Raw genomic sequence first — 12,554 nt, 5'->3', positions numbered from 1 at the left:
TTGATTTTATATATATATATATATATATATATACTTAATTGATACTTCAATAATTCGTATTCATCCATTCTGCCCAACTATGGCGAAAAGAAGCAAATACGATTTGAATTATTGTTGTTTCCAAAACTTACCTGTATGCTGCAAGTTTAGTCAAAATTTGGGTAAGAAATGATCGTTCTATTGAAAAATATTGAAGAAAATATGTCCATGATCGAATTGTACTGTGTGCACACAAAACTTTTCTTTAACATTAAACCAATCAAAATCTATTGTGAGCTTAATTAGCATAGTCCATGCAAAACCATAAGGATACCGGTCACATTCTATTTATTATACACACAGAGCATTAAGTTCGTTGCTCATACACACATACACATTAGCGATGTGTACACACAAAACTTTTCTTTACACTAAACCAATCAAAAGCTATGGTAAACTTAATTAGCACTTTACATTCAACCAATCAAAATATATTGTGAGCTTAATTAGCATAGTCCATGCAAAACCATAAGGATACCGGTCACATTCTATTTATTATACACAGAGAGCATTAAGTTCGTTGCTCATACACACATACACATTAGCGATGTGTACACACAAAACTTTTCTTTACATTAAACCAATCAAAAGCTATGGTAAACTTAATTAGCACTTTACATTCAACCAATCAAAATATATTGTGAGCTTAATTAGCATAGTCCATGCAAAACCATAAGTTTGTACTTTGAAATCAATGTAGCGCGGAGTTATTCGATCTCTCCGTGGCGGGCAAAGAGTTAATAGATCTGATTAAGGAAGTTCGTTTGAATAAATCTGTTTTTCAGAGGGGAATCGCAAATATATTATTTGCTCTCAGCGGGCCGTATTCTAGTTTCTGTTCCATGTATTGTTATTTTATATATGTATGTTTTGTATGTGACATGGCTCAGACCTTCTAAAAAGCTGCGAGAGGGCGAAGTGACCGAACACAATTTTTGACTTTTTAAATACAAACATTTAATTTTGTGATAGGTTTTGACATAATATAAGTATTGAAAAATCAAAGTATATTTCATCCATTTTCCGTTCTTTCTACTCATTTTTTTATTGATTTCGAAAAAGATTCGGCAGTTCATGGCCAAAAATGCCCCCATCTGTACGCCAGTAAGTAGTTCTAAAACTTTTAATTTTAGAATGTATTTTTTCACCACAATTAATGAAATGTATGTTTTTCAACCATATTCTTTTAAGCTCCGCATTAATAAAATAAATGTAAGCGTTCAGTATAGGCTATGTGGTGAGATGCATATTGATTATAGTTTAACTATAAAAAAAGAACGAAAAACAGAAGAAAGAAGTCAAATAAAAATATTTTTTATTGACAACGAAATCACTTTACCGAATTAGATCCCCCAATTGGAAGTTCTTTTTTAAGAAGGAAACTAACAATTGGCTTCGAATAGTGATGATATTACAAGATTGATGATGATAGGTCTATATGTATATATTATATATGTCTCTTTCTCCGCCTTATTCTTCTTCCTCCTCCTCCTCTCTTCCTCCTCTTCTTCTACTTATTGACCGCGGTATTATAAAATGATCAGCCATTTCTGGCGGATACGTAGATTCATCTAAATAATTATGTTCAAACATGTGTCAACGCTTCCGCAGCACTCATTCTTGCTAATTATTTAGTCTTTTCCCTTGAGTCTTTTACGTTCTGAGTTCCAGGGATAAAAAAAGAGAAATTGGTAACCACTCCCGAAATGCAAACGAGATAGTCTAGTCCCCAATCAAATTCCTCTTGGAGTGAAATAGGGACAAATCCATTTGGCACGTTTGGAGTGAACTGTACATCCTTATTATGCTTATATAGAGTGCATTGTACATGTTGTATAGCACGTTCAGGAGTTGGATTGTGCATAGTTTCTAGAAACCTTCACTATTAGAAAGGGGTGATATCCATTCTTATAATGTACAATTCCCTTCCCCAAAAATGACTGGTCTCTCGTTTCACTCCGGGGGGCGCCATTGGGGACCAGAATTAAGATCTTTTTCATTTAGAGATCATTAACTCATTCAGCTGCTAGTTTTATTAGTCTTTTCTTTTTCGTCAAGATCTTACATTTTGGCCCCAAACATGGGATAAGGAAAGCAACTTGTACACTTTCACTAAAAAGAACATTCTAAACTCAGCCTTCCCCCAGTATCCCAAAAATATTTTCGCTGTATTGATCATCACTCACCACTGGACACTATTGAATAAGTTCGATATATTTCGAGATTGATCTTCGTGTTATGCATGGGAACGGGAGCAGGTGGCGTCGTCTACACTTCCATCTTGTTGTGATAATACAATTTTTTAGTTGATTTAAATTGCTAGTCAATCCATATGATTATCACATGGCAACAATCAAATTTTGTTTTCTGAAGCCAATTTGAAAGGTATATTTTCATGACATGTCTGTCACATGCTAAGTAGTCAGTTCCCCGTGTGCTACCCTGGATTCTTAAGTCTGAAATTCGGCATCCCTCGTCACGTGGTCGCCCCTCCAACTTGAATAACTTCTAAGTATTCTGAAGAAGGATTTTAAAAGGGGTTTTTGCAAGCTTTTCACGTGTCAGACATTTACAGTACAAATGGACCCATGTCATTCACATGGCAATGTCCAGGACCCGACGATGTGTCTAGATTTTCACTCTATAAATATGTGAGCTCCAGACCACCGAGACATTACCGGATCCATCGGCTCCAAGAAGTTCAGAAGGCTTCATCTTCCCCAGCCCAGCAGCTACTGAGCCCTTCCAATCTCTAAATATTCGCCGGAAAACAGCTACTACCAGTAAGGCCTATTCTCTGACGATACGCTTCCTCGAGCCACTCCTACCATCAGCCTTACCGGAAGATGCATCTTTCCACTCAGATACTCGTAGCCTTTTGTGGCCTCCTGATCTGCTTTTCTCAAGTACAGGCTGCAGAAGTTCTTGAATCCCTGGCCAAGCTGTACATCCCCTACGACTACGATAGCTCCGGAAATGGACTGTATGGCATCAACAAGGCTGCAGTAGAACAGAGTGCTTATGATGAGGATGCAAGGATTCTGTACTCTGCTGGTAATTAGCTTCGTCATAGATTTTTCTTAGAGGTATAATCTTAAAGAGAATTTCACCCTCATGTCAAGCTGATTTTGAAAAAGTATTGAGGAAAATCAGAAATTAGCACACATGATTTTGAAGAAAAAAAACCAATATGAGTATTCAAGTGCCATTCAACGTATAGAAATCAATTTTAAAGCATTGTATTCAATCATGATAACTTGTTTTTACTTTGCAGAACGTAGAAATAAATAAGCCTGTCACTCTGAGATAAATCTTCGCCTTACATTTTTATTTTTTGGAATTATTGTGTCACAGGGGGTAAATACATCCACATCATTCAGCTTTCAACATATCTACGTATCCTCAAAAGGTTCCCCCTGCCGGCTGGTCGTGCGGCGAATGATATTGAGATATGTGGTGATTACATTGCATACGTCATAGAGGGACAAACATCGCAGGCCAATGGGACTCTAATCGTACGAGGAAAGTATAACATTAATACAAAGGAATGGCCAGTGGCAAGTCAAATCCAAGGTAGGCATTACTTTGTCGTTTTGTGAATAGGGTTTTTTGTACCGCGGCGCAGAACGGATTCAAGAACCTAGAAAATGTATCGCCAAATGCACCTCGTGTGACAAAGAGCAACCAGGAGGTCTTTGTCGGGACTTTGTGAATCAAAACCAGCAGTTTCGTCCTGGAGGCCGGACACTCAAACGACACGTCTTTGTAATTTTTCGTCAGCTCCGAAAGTTAGGATGACCTGGGTTCCGTAACACAAAGGTTAGCAATTGATCGTGCGCTTGATTTTTACGATTGATTGTACATTGTATTCATTGGAATCAATCGTAGAAAAATGTTCTAGGATCATCGCCAAGTTTTGTGTTACGGCCCCTGCTGTTCCGGTTCACCAATTTTTGACAAAGCACTACCAGCTGTTCATTGTCATTTGGCGGGCTTTTTCAATACATTGACTGTGTTCTTGAATCCGATAGTCTTTACGGTGCGGAAATACATTGATTACTCCATGAACATTACAGTCTTCTTGAGTGATTTTGAAGCTGGCCTATGATGCACATTCTCATAATAAATGAAGTAATAAAGGATGTAACGCGGCCATAGGTGGATATCTAGAAATGACTAAACAAACAATTAAGGCTTTAGTGATATTTTTTTACAAATTATTTATTACTTAATTTTTTTTTCACGTATAAACATATTCCTTCATTACTTTTGTTCTTCTTATTTCATTTCTTTAAATTCAATCAATGAGTTTGTTTTATTCAATTGCATTTATTCTCTTCATTTTAGTTCATTCTATTTTGTTTGTATTTTATATCATTTTTTTTCTTTTCATTTTGTTCTGTTATTGTATTTCATTTTACTTTATTTTATATTATTTAGTTATTATCTCTATTAGGGGAGGGGGTGGCACGCCTTTCTGTTACACAAAGAGATAAACCACCCGAACCCAGTTACTCTTCTCTTTGATTTTGTAGTGGGTAGCAAACCTGACATGCTCAAGTTCAATCATCTGTGCACTGTAATCATGACGGCCAACGAAGGGGAGGCGGGCGGACCCGACCAGAATACCTTCATCAACCCCGAAGGATCAATCTCCATAGTAGAGAACTTCGCAAGCAGTACACCGTCGGTGACGACTTTGGATTTCCGCAAGTTTAACAATGTGTAAATACTAGAGAGTTTTCGCATTTACTACGGGGAAACTCTCTACAACGCATCCATTCCTTTGAAAATGCAATCAAAATCACAATGGAGAGCCGAGAGGCTTTTGTCAAAAGTTGGTGGACAGGGACAGCAGATCATTCGAAGATTTGCACCGGACGAACAATTGCAAAATGTGTCGTTGCCCAGAGTCAAGAGATTCCGATGCTCTTCCGGTCCACAATTTTTCGACAAAAGCCTCTCAACTCTCTTAGTACTACGAGGAAAGGGCGCGCCACTTTATGTTTCCTCACTATTATATATGACATATTATATGTCCGGCTTTCTTCTCATTCGTTTTGCTCAAGCCCCCGCGCCAATAAGGGCATATTCATGTTTCCAACTCAAAAGTAGAAGCATGAATATTTTGAGAAAAAAAAAAATCGTTATCGATTTATCAAGGGGGGGGGGGCTGGTCTAGATATTGAAATTAATATTATACGAGCCGTCGAACGGTATTGAAAGTTATGGAGAGGGCTGACCATTCCCCCAATTAAATTACAACCAGATGGTATTTTTTATGCTTTTTACACGGTTTTGGTAAAAAAAAGTGTGTGTGTGGGGGGGGGGGATGAAGCTCCACCATCCACCCCCGAAGTCCGCGGCCCCTAGGATGTGACGTGCAGCAGTACGTATACCTTCCTACAACCATATGGTTCCTTCCATTATTTTGACTAACTCTATGTCTTTAAGGGCGGATAAATTGGAGAGGTGGGGCGTCAGGGCACCGTACAAGGGCTACCTATCTGGCGATTCCTACAATACCTTCTCTCAGAACATGGAACCAGAATATATCAGCATCTCAGAAGATGATCGCACCGCTTATGTGTGTTTACAGGTAGGTTTTCGTCAATATTATTATTACTATAATTGTTGTTGTTATTATTATTATTACTATTATTATCGTTATCATTATTATCATCATCATTATTTTCATTACTATTATTGTTGTTATGATTGCTGTTATTATTATCATTAATTTTATTATTATTATTGTTATTATTATTATTGCTGTTGTTGTTGTTATCATTATTATTACCACTGCTACTACTACTATTGATATTATACTTTAAAAGAGAGGTGAATATAGGAGAAGAAAAAAAATATTCAATCTCATTTCTTCTATATTCTATGAAAAAATCAGGAAACAGGAGGGGGTCATGTAGTTTTCTCGTTTAATCGTCAGTGTTGCTTTTTTTTTGCTATGGATTTGTATTCATGAGTATGACTATATTTGAATATCCTATGAACATTTCTATGGACATTTATGTATCATAAACGTTCGTAACCATTGATGTCGTTGCTCAGGAAAACAATGCTATTGCTGTCGTCGATATCGAGCAGAGGACCATCACAGACATTATACCACTTGGAACTAAATCGTGGGGGCAGATGTACATCGATGGAAGCGACAAAGACAACAGTATGCAAAGTTTGTATCATGTCCGTGCAGTCTTATGTGTAGTGCGTGTGGGTGTGTGTGTGTGTGCGAAGGTGAGGGTGTGTGTGGGGGCAGATTTACATCGATGGAAGCGATAAAGACAACGGTATGTCCATTTTATCACGTTCGTGCAGTCTTGTGTGTAGTGCATGCGTGTGTGTGAAGGTGAGGGCGTGTGTTATGTGGGGTGGATGTAACTGTACTTACAGTGGAAAACGAGGACACACACACGCGCGCGAATGATAGGGTGCGTGTGTATATGTAAGGGTCCGTGAGGGCGTGTGTGAGTGTGTGTGTGTATACATACAAGTGGGGACAATTAAGGTTTTATCCCTCTAACCAAGGACATATCCGACAGAGTGGGAAGGTACAAGTCTAGATAACTGTGTCATCACATTTCAAACAACATTTTTTTAAAGCACAGAAATATATAATTTGTGAAAAGATCCCGTCAGTCAAATTAAACTTCAGCTGTATAAAGGGCTATGAAACATCCAATGAACTGATCACGGTGTGTGGTTTTTCTGTTTCTGTCCGAGCGTGGGCCTTCTTAGTGATTAAATTGTTAATTTAGAGTGTATTACATCACACACACATCCCCACTTCGGCGGCAAAGATAAATTGAAACCATCGACACGTCACAGGCGTGAATGTTTGGGGGCGTTTGCGGGTATGGGAGTATCTCCAAATTTGAATTGGTAGGATTTCGTAATCGCTACCATTTACTTTTCAATTTTAACAAATTCTCTGCTGTAGAAATCTTCCCAGAGAACAAAAAGTACGACATTTTCAGCTTCTACCAGCCAGACGCAATCAAGGTCTTCAGTTTCAATAATACAGACTATATATTCACTGCCAATGAGGGCGACAGATTCGAATATGAGCTTGGTAGTGATGATTGGGACGAAGGCATTCGAGGAAAGGACCTGTACGACGGAGATGAAGGTATGTACAGTATATATGAATGTATCTCCAGGATAATGGCAGTAGGGGTATGTTCGGCCTTTAAGGCCCCCTTGTTACGGTTTACTAAGGGTATGATTCCCCCCTTTTTCATTGACCAACCCCATCTCACCTAATTTCGAAGACGGTCATTTCATGCTAAATTCCAGTTTCCAAGGACCTAAATTTGCAAAGGGCCACCTAGTTCTTAAGTCCCTCATTTATTGGCAACTTCAGTTCTTAAGCATTTTGAGGATATGGTTTCAAGCTTTTGTGGCCGCACATCCCTACTCTTGCCATTTTCCAAATCCGAGTGCCCCCTCCTTTTGAAGTGAGTGCCCCGCGTATCACTGTTCTCATTTACTGTCACCATAATTAATTTAAAACATTACTTTCTTCGCAGGTGTGGAGCTATCTGACTCTATGTCATCAAATCTGAAAGATCAACTGAAGGACAATGATGAACTTGGTAAGATTTCTAGATTTAAAGATGCATGTCGGAAATACATAATGGATGCCGTTATAGTTTCATTATTTCAGATAATATGTAGTTATCCAACCTTGAATAATGACTTGAAACAACAATCATGTAGCATTATAATATCACCGATCTACTTTGATTACAACAGGGAACGACAAATTCACTGCTATCGCATTATTTTCTCGAAGAAAAGGTACAATGAAGAATACTTGTTCACTTCTTGAAAATTGCCGCGACAATAATTTGAAATACTGCCTCAAGTGGTATTTTAATCAAACGAGAACATGATGAAAGTTGAACGCAGGGCATTGGGTTTTGTCACAGGAAATAAAGATAATAATAATAATAACAATAGTAGTAGTACCGTATGGGTACTAGTATTCAACCCGGCATAATTCAAAGATTTTGACATATTCCCCAAAATATTTAGAAATAGGGAATTTATCTTAATTTCATACCTTTGTTATTTCCAGGGTAATCTGTTGTCGATATTTTCTTTGTCAATCTGTCGACTGTATGCGCGGAGGATCGAATTATGCGGCGATGGCCTTTTGCACTGAATGGCACTAGTATTCAACCTAGTGAGGATCGATTGATAGCAAATCTCAAAAGGGTTTAGATTGCTAAATTAGATCTAGATCTATGTAATTCTCTGGCTTTAATTAATTCCCTGTTTGGTCTCATCTCAAATGATCTAGTCCATAGTCGGATGGGACAAGAGCAGATTGAGAGACAGGGCCATCTTTCATCGCTAGGTTGAATACTAGTGCCGACGGGTTGAATACTAGTACCAAAATCCGTCGCCGTATAATTCGATCACCCGCGCACACAGTCAACTGGTTGAAGAAAAAAATAACGGAAAAAGGATAACCAGCATTTGCTCTTGGAAATAAGACGGGTCTGAAATTCAGGTAAATTCTTTATTTCTATATATTTGAGGAAACTCTCCAAACGGGTTGAATACTAGTGCCCTTACGGTAATTATAACAATAAAAATAGTAATAATGATAATAATAGTAATTATATGGCATGTCTGTCAGTCTGCATGCTACCAGCTCCGCAGTATTGCTGGGATCAGACATTGTCTTAAACGAGGTGCGATACAAATGTTGTTCATCATCATCATCATCATCGTCATCACCATTATCATCACCATCATAATCGTCGTCGTCATCATCATCATCATAAAAGTTACCTTAATAGTGCTTAAAACATGATGTTTCTGAGCACTAATTTGCATTATTACCACTGTCATCGGGTCCTGGTCTGCCCGTATAAAATACATGCACCCTCTCCACTCCTTGGGGAGCATTCCAACAATAGTTCCAATACTCGACTGCGGCATACTATAGGCCTACACATCCTTTCGCATCCTACCTGGTACTAATTCAAGACCATGGTGGCGTTTCATGAAAGGACTTGGACGTTTTATCCGACAAGTCCCATTTTATTCGACAGTTACCATAAAAAAGAGTGCCTCTCGGCCAATCAAAGTAAAGTAAAGATGTCAGATCTGACTACTTCTCGGTTGAAAATGTTAATGAAACGCTCCCCTGGGTATAGAGTGTCGAACTGCGGGTTGACGCTTTTCCAAAGGAATAGTTGTTTGTAACTATACTCGTTATTTTCTCAAGGTCGTCTCAAGTTCAGCAGGACCGACGGTCTAGATGATGACGGTAAGGTTCTTCGCCCCCACTTCTTTGGGGCCCGCGGTGTGTCTATCTTCAGGCCTTACGGGGTACCTAGCCTGAAAAACATAGAACGTGTCTGGGACAGCGCGGACGACGTCGAGAGGAGAATGAAGGAGTCGTACCCGGATGTATTCAATGGCGACACCAAACCTGGCGAGGCGGATAACGAAACCCCAGGAGACCTACAGGATTCACGCTCCGATAACTTGGTTGGTCTAACAGGGGTCTTATAATTATGTTGATGAATTCATTGTCCCCTTTGCTTTCGTCAGTCAATAAAAAATGTCACTGCTACATAAGCAAAGGATGAGATACATTCGTTTATTGAATTAATCTAAACTTTCTAAGCATAAGAAAATGCGACCTCAAAAACATTAAATTCCATACGTAGATGCAACAGACATTCTGCTTTCATTTGACGTTTGCACTGAACTTAAACTGCACCGTTTGGTCGGCTAGTAAGTGGATAAATATTGGCGATAGTTAGGTCAACAAAATACATAATCGGCATCACATTATGATTCACATTTGGTGGATGATTCAACATTCCTGCTAAAAAAACCCCACAGTATCCCATAGTATGACCACAGTGCGTTCACATACGTATTTTCTTTCGCTTAATCGACCATTCATATCCACACCCTTTCCAAGTTGAAAAGTTGTGGCTATCATGATTGTCGTCTCCTGCTCGAAAGAACACCGTTTCACACAGTGTGATCACAGTGCGTTCACATAGTGAACTATGGGAAAATTATTATTCACACTGTTAAAAGCTCAATTTCAACAGTGTGAAGATATTTTCACACCATGGACACCTCGACAGTGTGACTGTTCACATGATCGACTATGTGAATGAGAGATCCATACTGTTCAAATGCTCGAATTTATGAGTGTGAAGGTGATTTCACATCGCATATATGTTCCGCACTGTGAACACACTGTGAACTGCTAGAAAACAAGCCACGCCGTGTCAAATGGTTTAAAACACAGTTTATTTACAAATGTACACACGACGTCCGAACTCCGATTCCGACTAACAAGTCCGTTGTTCACCAGTGGTCATTGCTAAGTTTTTTTCTAGTCTCCCTCACTAACTTCACTAGTCTGTACTCAAGACTTAAACGTGTATTATTATCTCGTCACACACACACTGTGGTCGGCCGGGGACACTGTGTTCTCCCCAGTAGGAATATGGCAATACGTAGATTGATATCATATCTTGAGTGATTTTGAATGTCTGATTATTATGAATCAGGGGCCCGAGTGTGAGAGTATCGAGTTTGGCGAGATAAACGGCAAGACCTACGCATTTTTCGGCATCGATCGAAGCGCCGCCATTCTCATCTATGAGATTGTTATGCCAACTTCCACCAGTGACATGGAACTAAGGTTTGTAGATGTTAAACGGGACGGTGGAACAAGTCAAACCTATCAAGAACTTCTGGAAGAACGCAATCTCGGCGACCTGGATCCAGAAGACCTGCGGTGAGTATTGGTGATTCCCTCTTGCATTTCATTATTTTAATATATATAATTATAATCAAAATACCCGTTAAATTTTGGTAATTTCACTTTAGTGACTTAGTTTGGTGCGCAACGTTGATAGGCCTATCTTTCATTACTGTCAGTAAATGCTAGAGTCACACACGAATCTCTGAAAATGTAGGCCCGACAACGCGGGATTTGATTAATTCTATTTTGTCAGTCTCAAGCAATCCAAATGATTGAAGATAAGGATTGTGTTTCACTATATGTTTGGCACACCGCGAAAGATCCTGTAATCTTCTCCAATAAAATTATAGTAATATAATCCCCAGCCGAGTGAGAAATGTCTAATCTTTCATGTCTTCGAACAATTCTGTCGGTCTTATTGCACGTATGTTGGTCCGTGTAAGCTACTTTCGATAGCAAAATTAATAGCCTGCAATTTTTGCCTTGTATATGACCCTAAAGAACATCTTCATAAAATGATAGTTATGATCAAACAGTCGAACCATTAAAATCAAAGATAACAAAGGAGAAGGGTGAAACTTCCGCAAAATAAGAAAGAAAAAAAATCGATTATTTGGCACTATTGAGTTTTGTATCGCGGTTCGTGATTGACTTTCCTCTGAGGGGAATAATAAACTTCATAGAAATTACCATACCCAGGATCTGTTTCATAAAGACGTTACAGGTAATGGTAACTAACATGGAAAGCTTGATTGTGATTGGCTGCTGAGTCCTGTTACCATGGTAATTACCATCGTGACGAAGTTACAATAGTTGCATATCTTTATGGAACATACCTTTATAGTGATGTCATATTAACTATCACTTTCTGATAGATAAATCTTTCTAGTCCTAGATCAGGGCCGTGGGAACGATTAACAGGGAGCCAGAGGGTGCTGGTTGAAATTTGAAAAGCAAAAAAAACAAAAGAACAAAATTGGACAAGCAAAAAAGTACGTCAGTGTAGGTATTCTTGAAAGGTTCGAAATACGGAACAAGTACAGAATCCTTTAAAGACCATTTTTCTAAGAGTGAAGTACTTTTTGGTATTTCCAAAAAATTACCATTGGATTGGTCTTAATAACCTCATTACGTTACCTTTTTTAACCCACAGCTTCGTGCCAGCCTCCAAATCCCCATTCGACAGGCCGATGCTAATCGTCACCAGCACTGTAAGCGGTACCATCCAAGTCTACGAAGTCAACCTCTAAAGTGAAGATTGAGCTTTTCTCAGTGAATGGGTATATGATCTAACATAACATGGAAAGCCCACCCCAACCCCTTCACCATATCCATCCATTTTGAGAAAATGTTCATTCGTTCTATTTACCAAAGTCTCGCAATCCCCCTCCCCCCTATTCTGGTAATCAAGAACATGGAATCTCTCTTCCTCCATTTTCGTGCCATGATTTTTCTCCAGAGACCTACGCATTAAGGCGATATGATTAGTGTTTTTTTATTTATATATTTACTTTTTATTTCATTACTTGTTCCCGCGACGTACGAACTCATTCAATCGACGTACCAAGCTTGTTAGATTTAGATTTATTTATTTATTTCCGTTCAACAAAATATAATCAAAGTAACAATACATTTGCATGTTTTCATGAATTGCTAACTCGTTCCATCAACTACTTAAGGGGCGTTATAAGGTCGTGGGAAAACATGAGTAAATAAGTCGTGGGAACGAGTAAGTAAGTCATGGGAG

General features: G+C 38.7%; 2 protein-coding genes across 2 annotated transcripts; both read left to right on the top strand.

Moving 5' to 3' along the window:
• The first annotated feature begins 2,724 nt into the window (after positions 1 to 2,724).
• On the top strand, positions 2,725 to 4,768 carry LOC135156590 (mesenchyme-specific cell surface glycoprotein-like). Its single transcript, XM_064109153.1, has 3 exons — positions 2,725 to 3,093; positions 3,394 to 3,612; positions 4,575 to 4,768. Exons 1-3 carry the CDS (start codon positions 2,886 to 2,888, stop codon positions 4,766 to 4,768), a joined length of 621 nt encoding a protein of 206 aa, XP_063965223.1. The 5' UTR covers positions 2,725 to 2,885.
• Positions 4,769 to 5,430: 662 nt separating this feature from the next.
• On the top strand, positions 5,431 to 12,057 carry LOC129276147 (mesenchyme-specific cell surface glycoprotein-like). The gene is made up of 7 exons (XM_054912576.2): positions 5,431 to 5,638; positions 6,109 to 6,223; positions 6,998 to 7,186; positions 7,587 to 7,652; positions 9,299 to 9,564; positions 10,611 to 10,840; positions 11,961 to 12,057. Exons 1-7 carry the CDS (start codon positions 5,453 to 5,455, stop codon positions 12,055 to 12,057), a joined length of 1,149 nt encoding a protein of 382 aa, XP_054768551.2. The 5' UTR covers positions 5,431 to 5,452.
• Positions 12,058 to 12,554: the final 497 nt, after the last annotated feature.

This window comes from Lytechinus pictus, chromosome 14, assembly GCF_037042905.1.
Source record: "Lytechinus pictus isolate F3 Inbred chromosome 14, Lp3.0, whole genome shotgun sequence".
Lineage (NCBI taxonomy): Eukaryota > Metazoa > Echinodermata > Echinoidea > Temnopleuroida > Toxopneustidae > Lytechinus > Lytechinus pictus.
This window is presented reverse-complemented; position numbering and strand designations above follow the sequence as displayed.

Bases quoted from the DNA above. Each gene is read 5' to 3' on its own strand.
- LOC129276147 (XM_054912576.2), top strand. From the start codon at position 5,453: ATGGTTCCTTCCATTATTTTGACTAACTCTATGTCTTTAAGGGCGGAT. The intron at 5,639-6,108 runs GTAGGTTTTCGT...GTCGTTGCTCAG, and splicing joins CCGCTTATGTGTGTTTACAG to GAAAACAATGCTATTGCTGT. The intron at 7,187-7,586 runs GTATGTACAGTA...CTTTCTTCGCAG, and splicing joins CCTGTACGACGGAGATGAAG to GTGTGGAGCTATCTGACTCT.
- LOC135156590 (XM_064109153.1), top strand. From the start codon at position 2,886: ATGCATCTTTCCACTCAGATACTCGTAGCCTTTTGTGGCCTCCTGATC. The intron at 3,094-3,393 runs GTAATTAGCTTC...ATTGTGTCACAG, and splicing joins AAGGATTCTGTACTCTGCTG to GGGGTAAATACATCCACATC. The intron at 3,613-4,574 runs GTAGGCATTACT...TTGATTTTGTAG, and splicing joins AGTGGCAAGTCAAATCCAAG to TGGGTAGCAAACCTGACATG.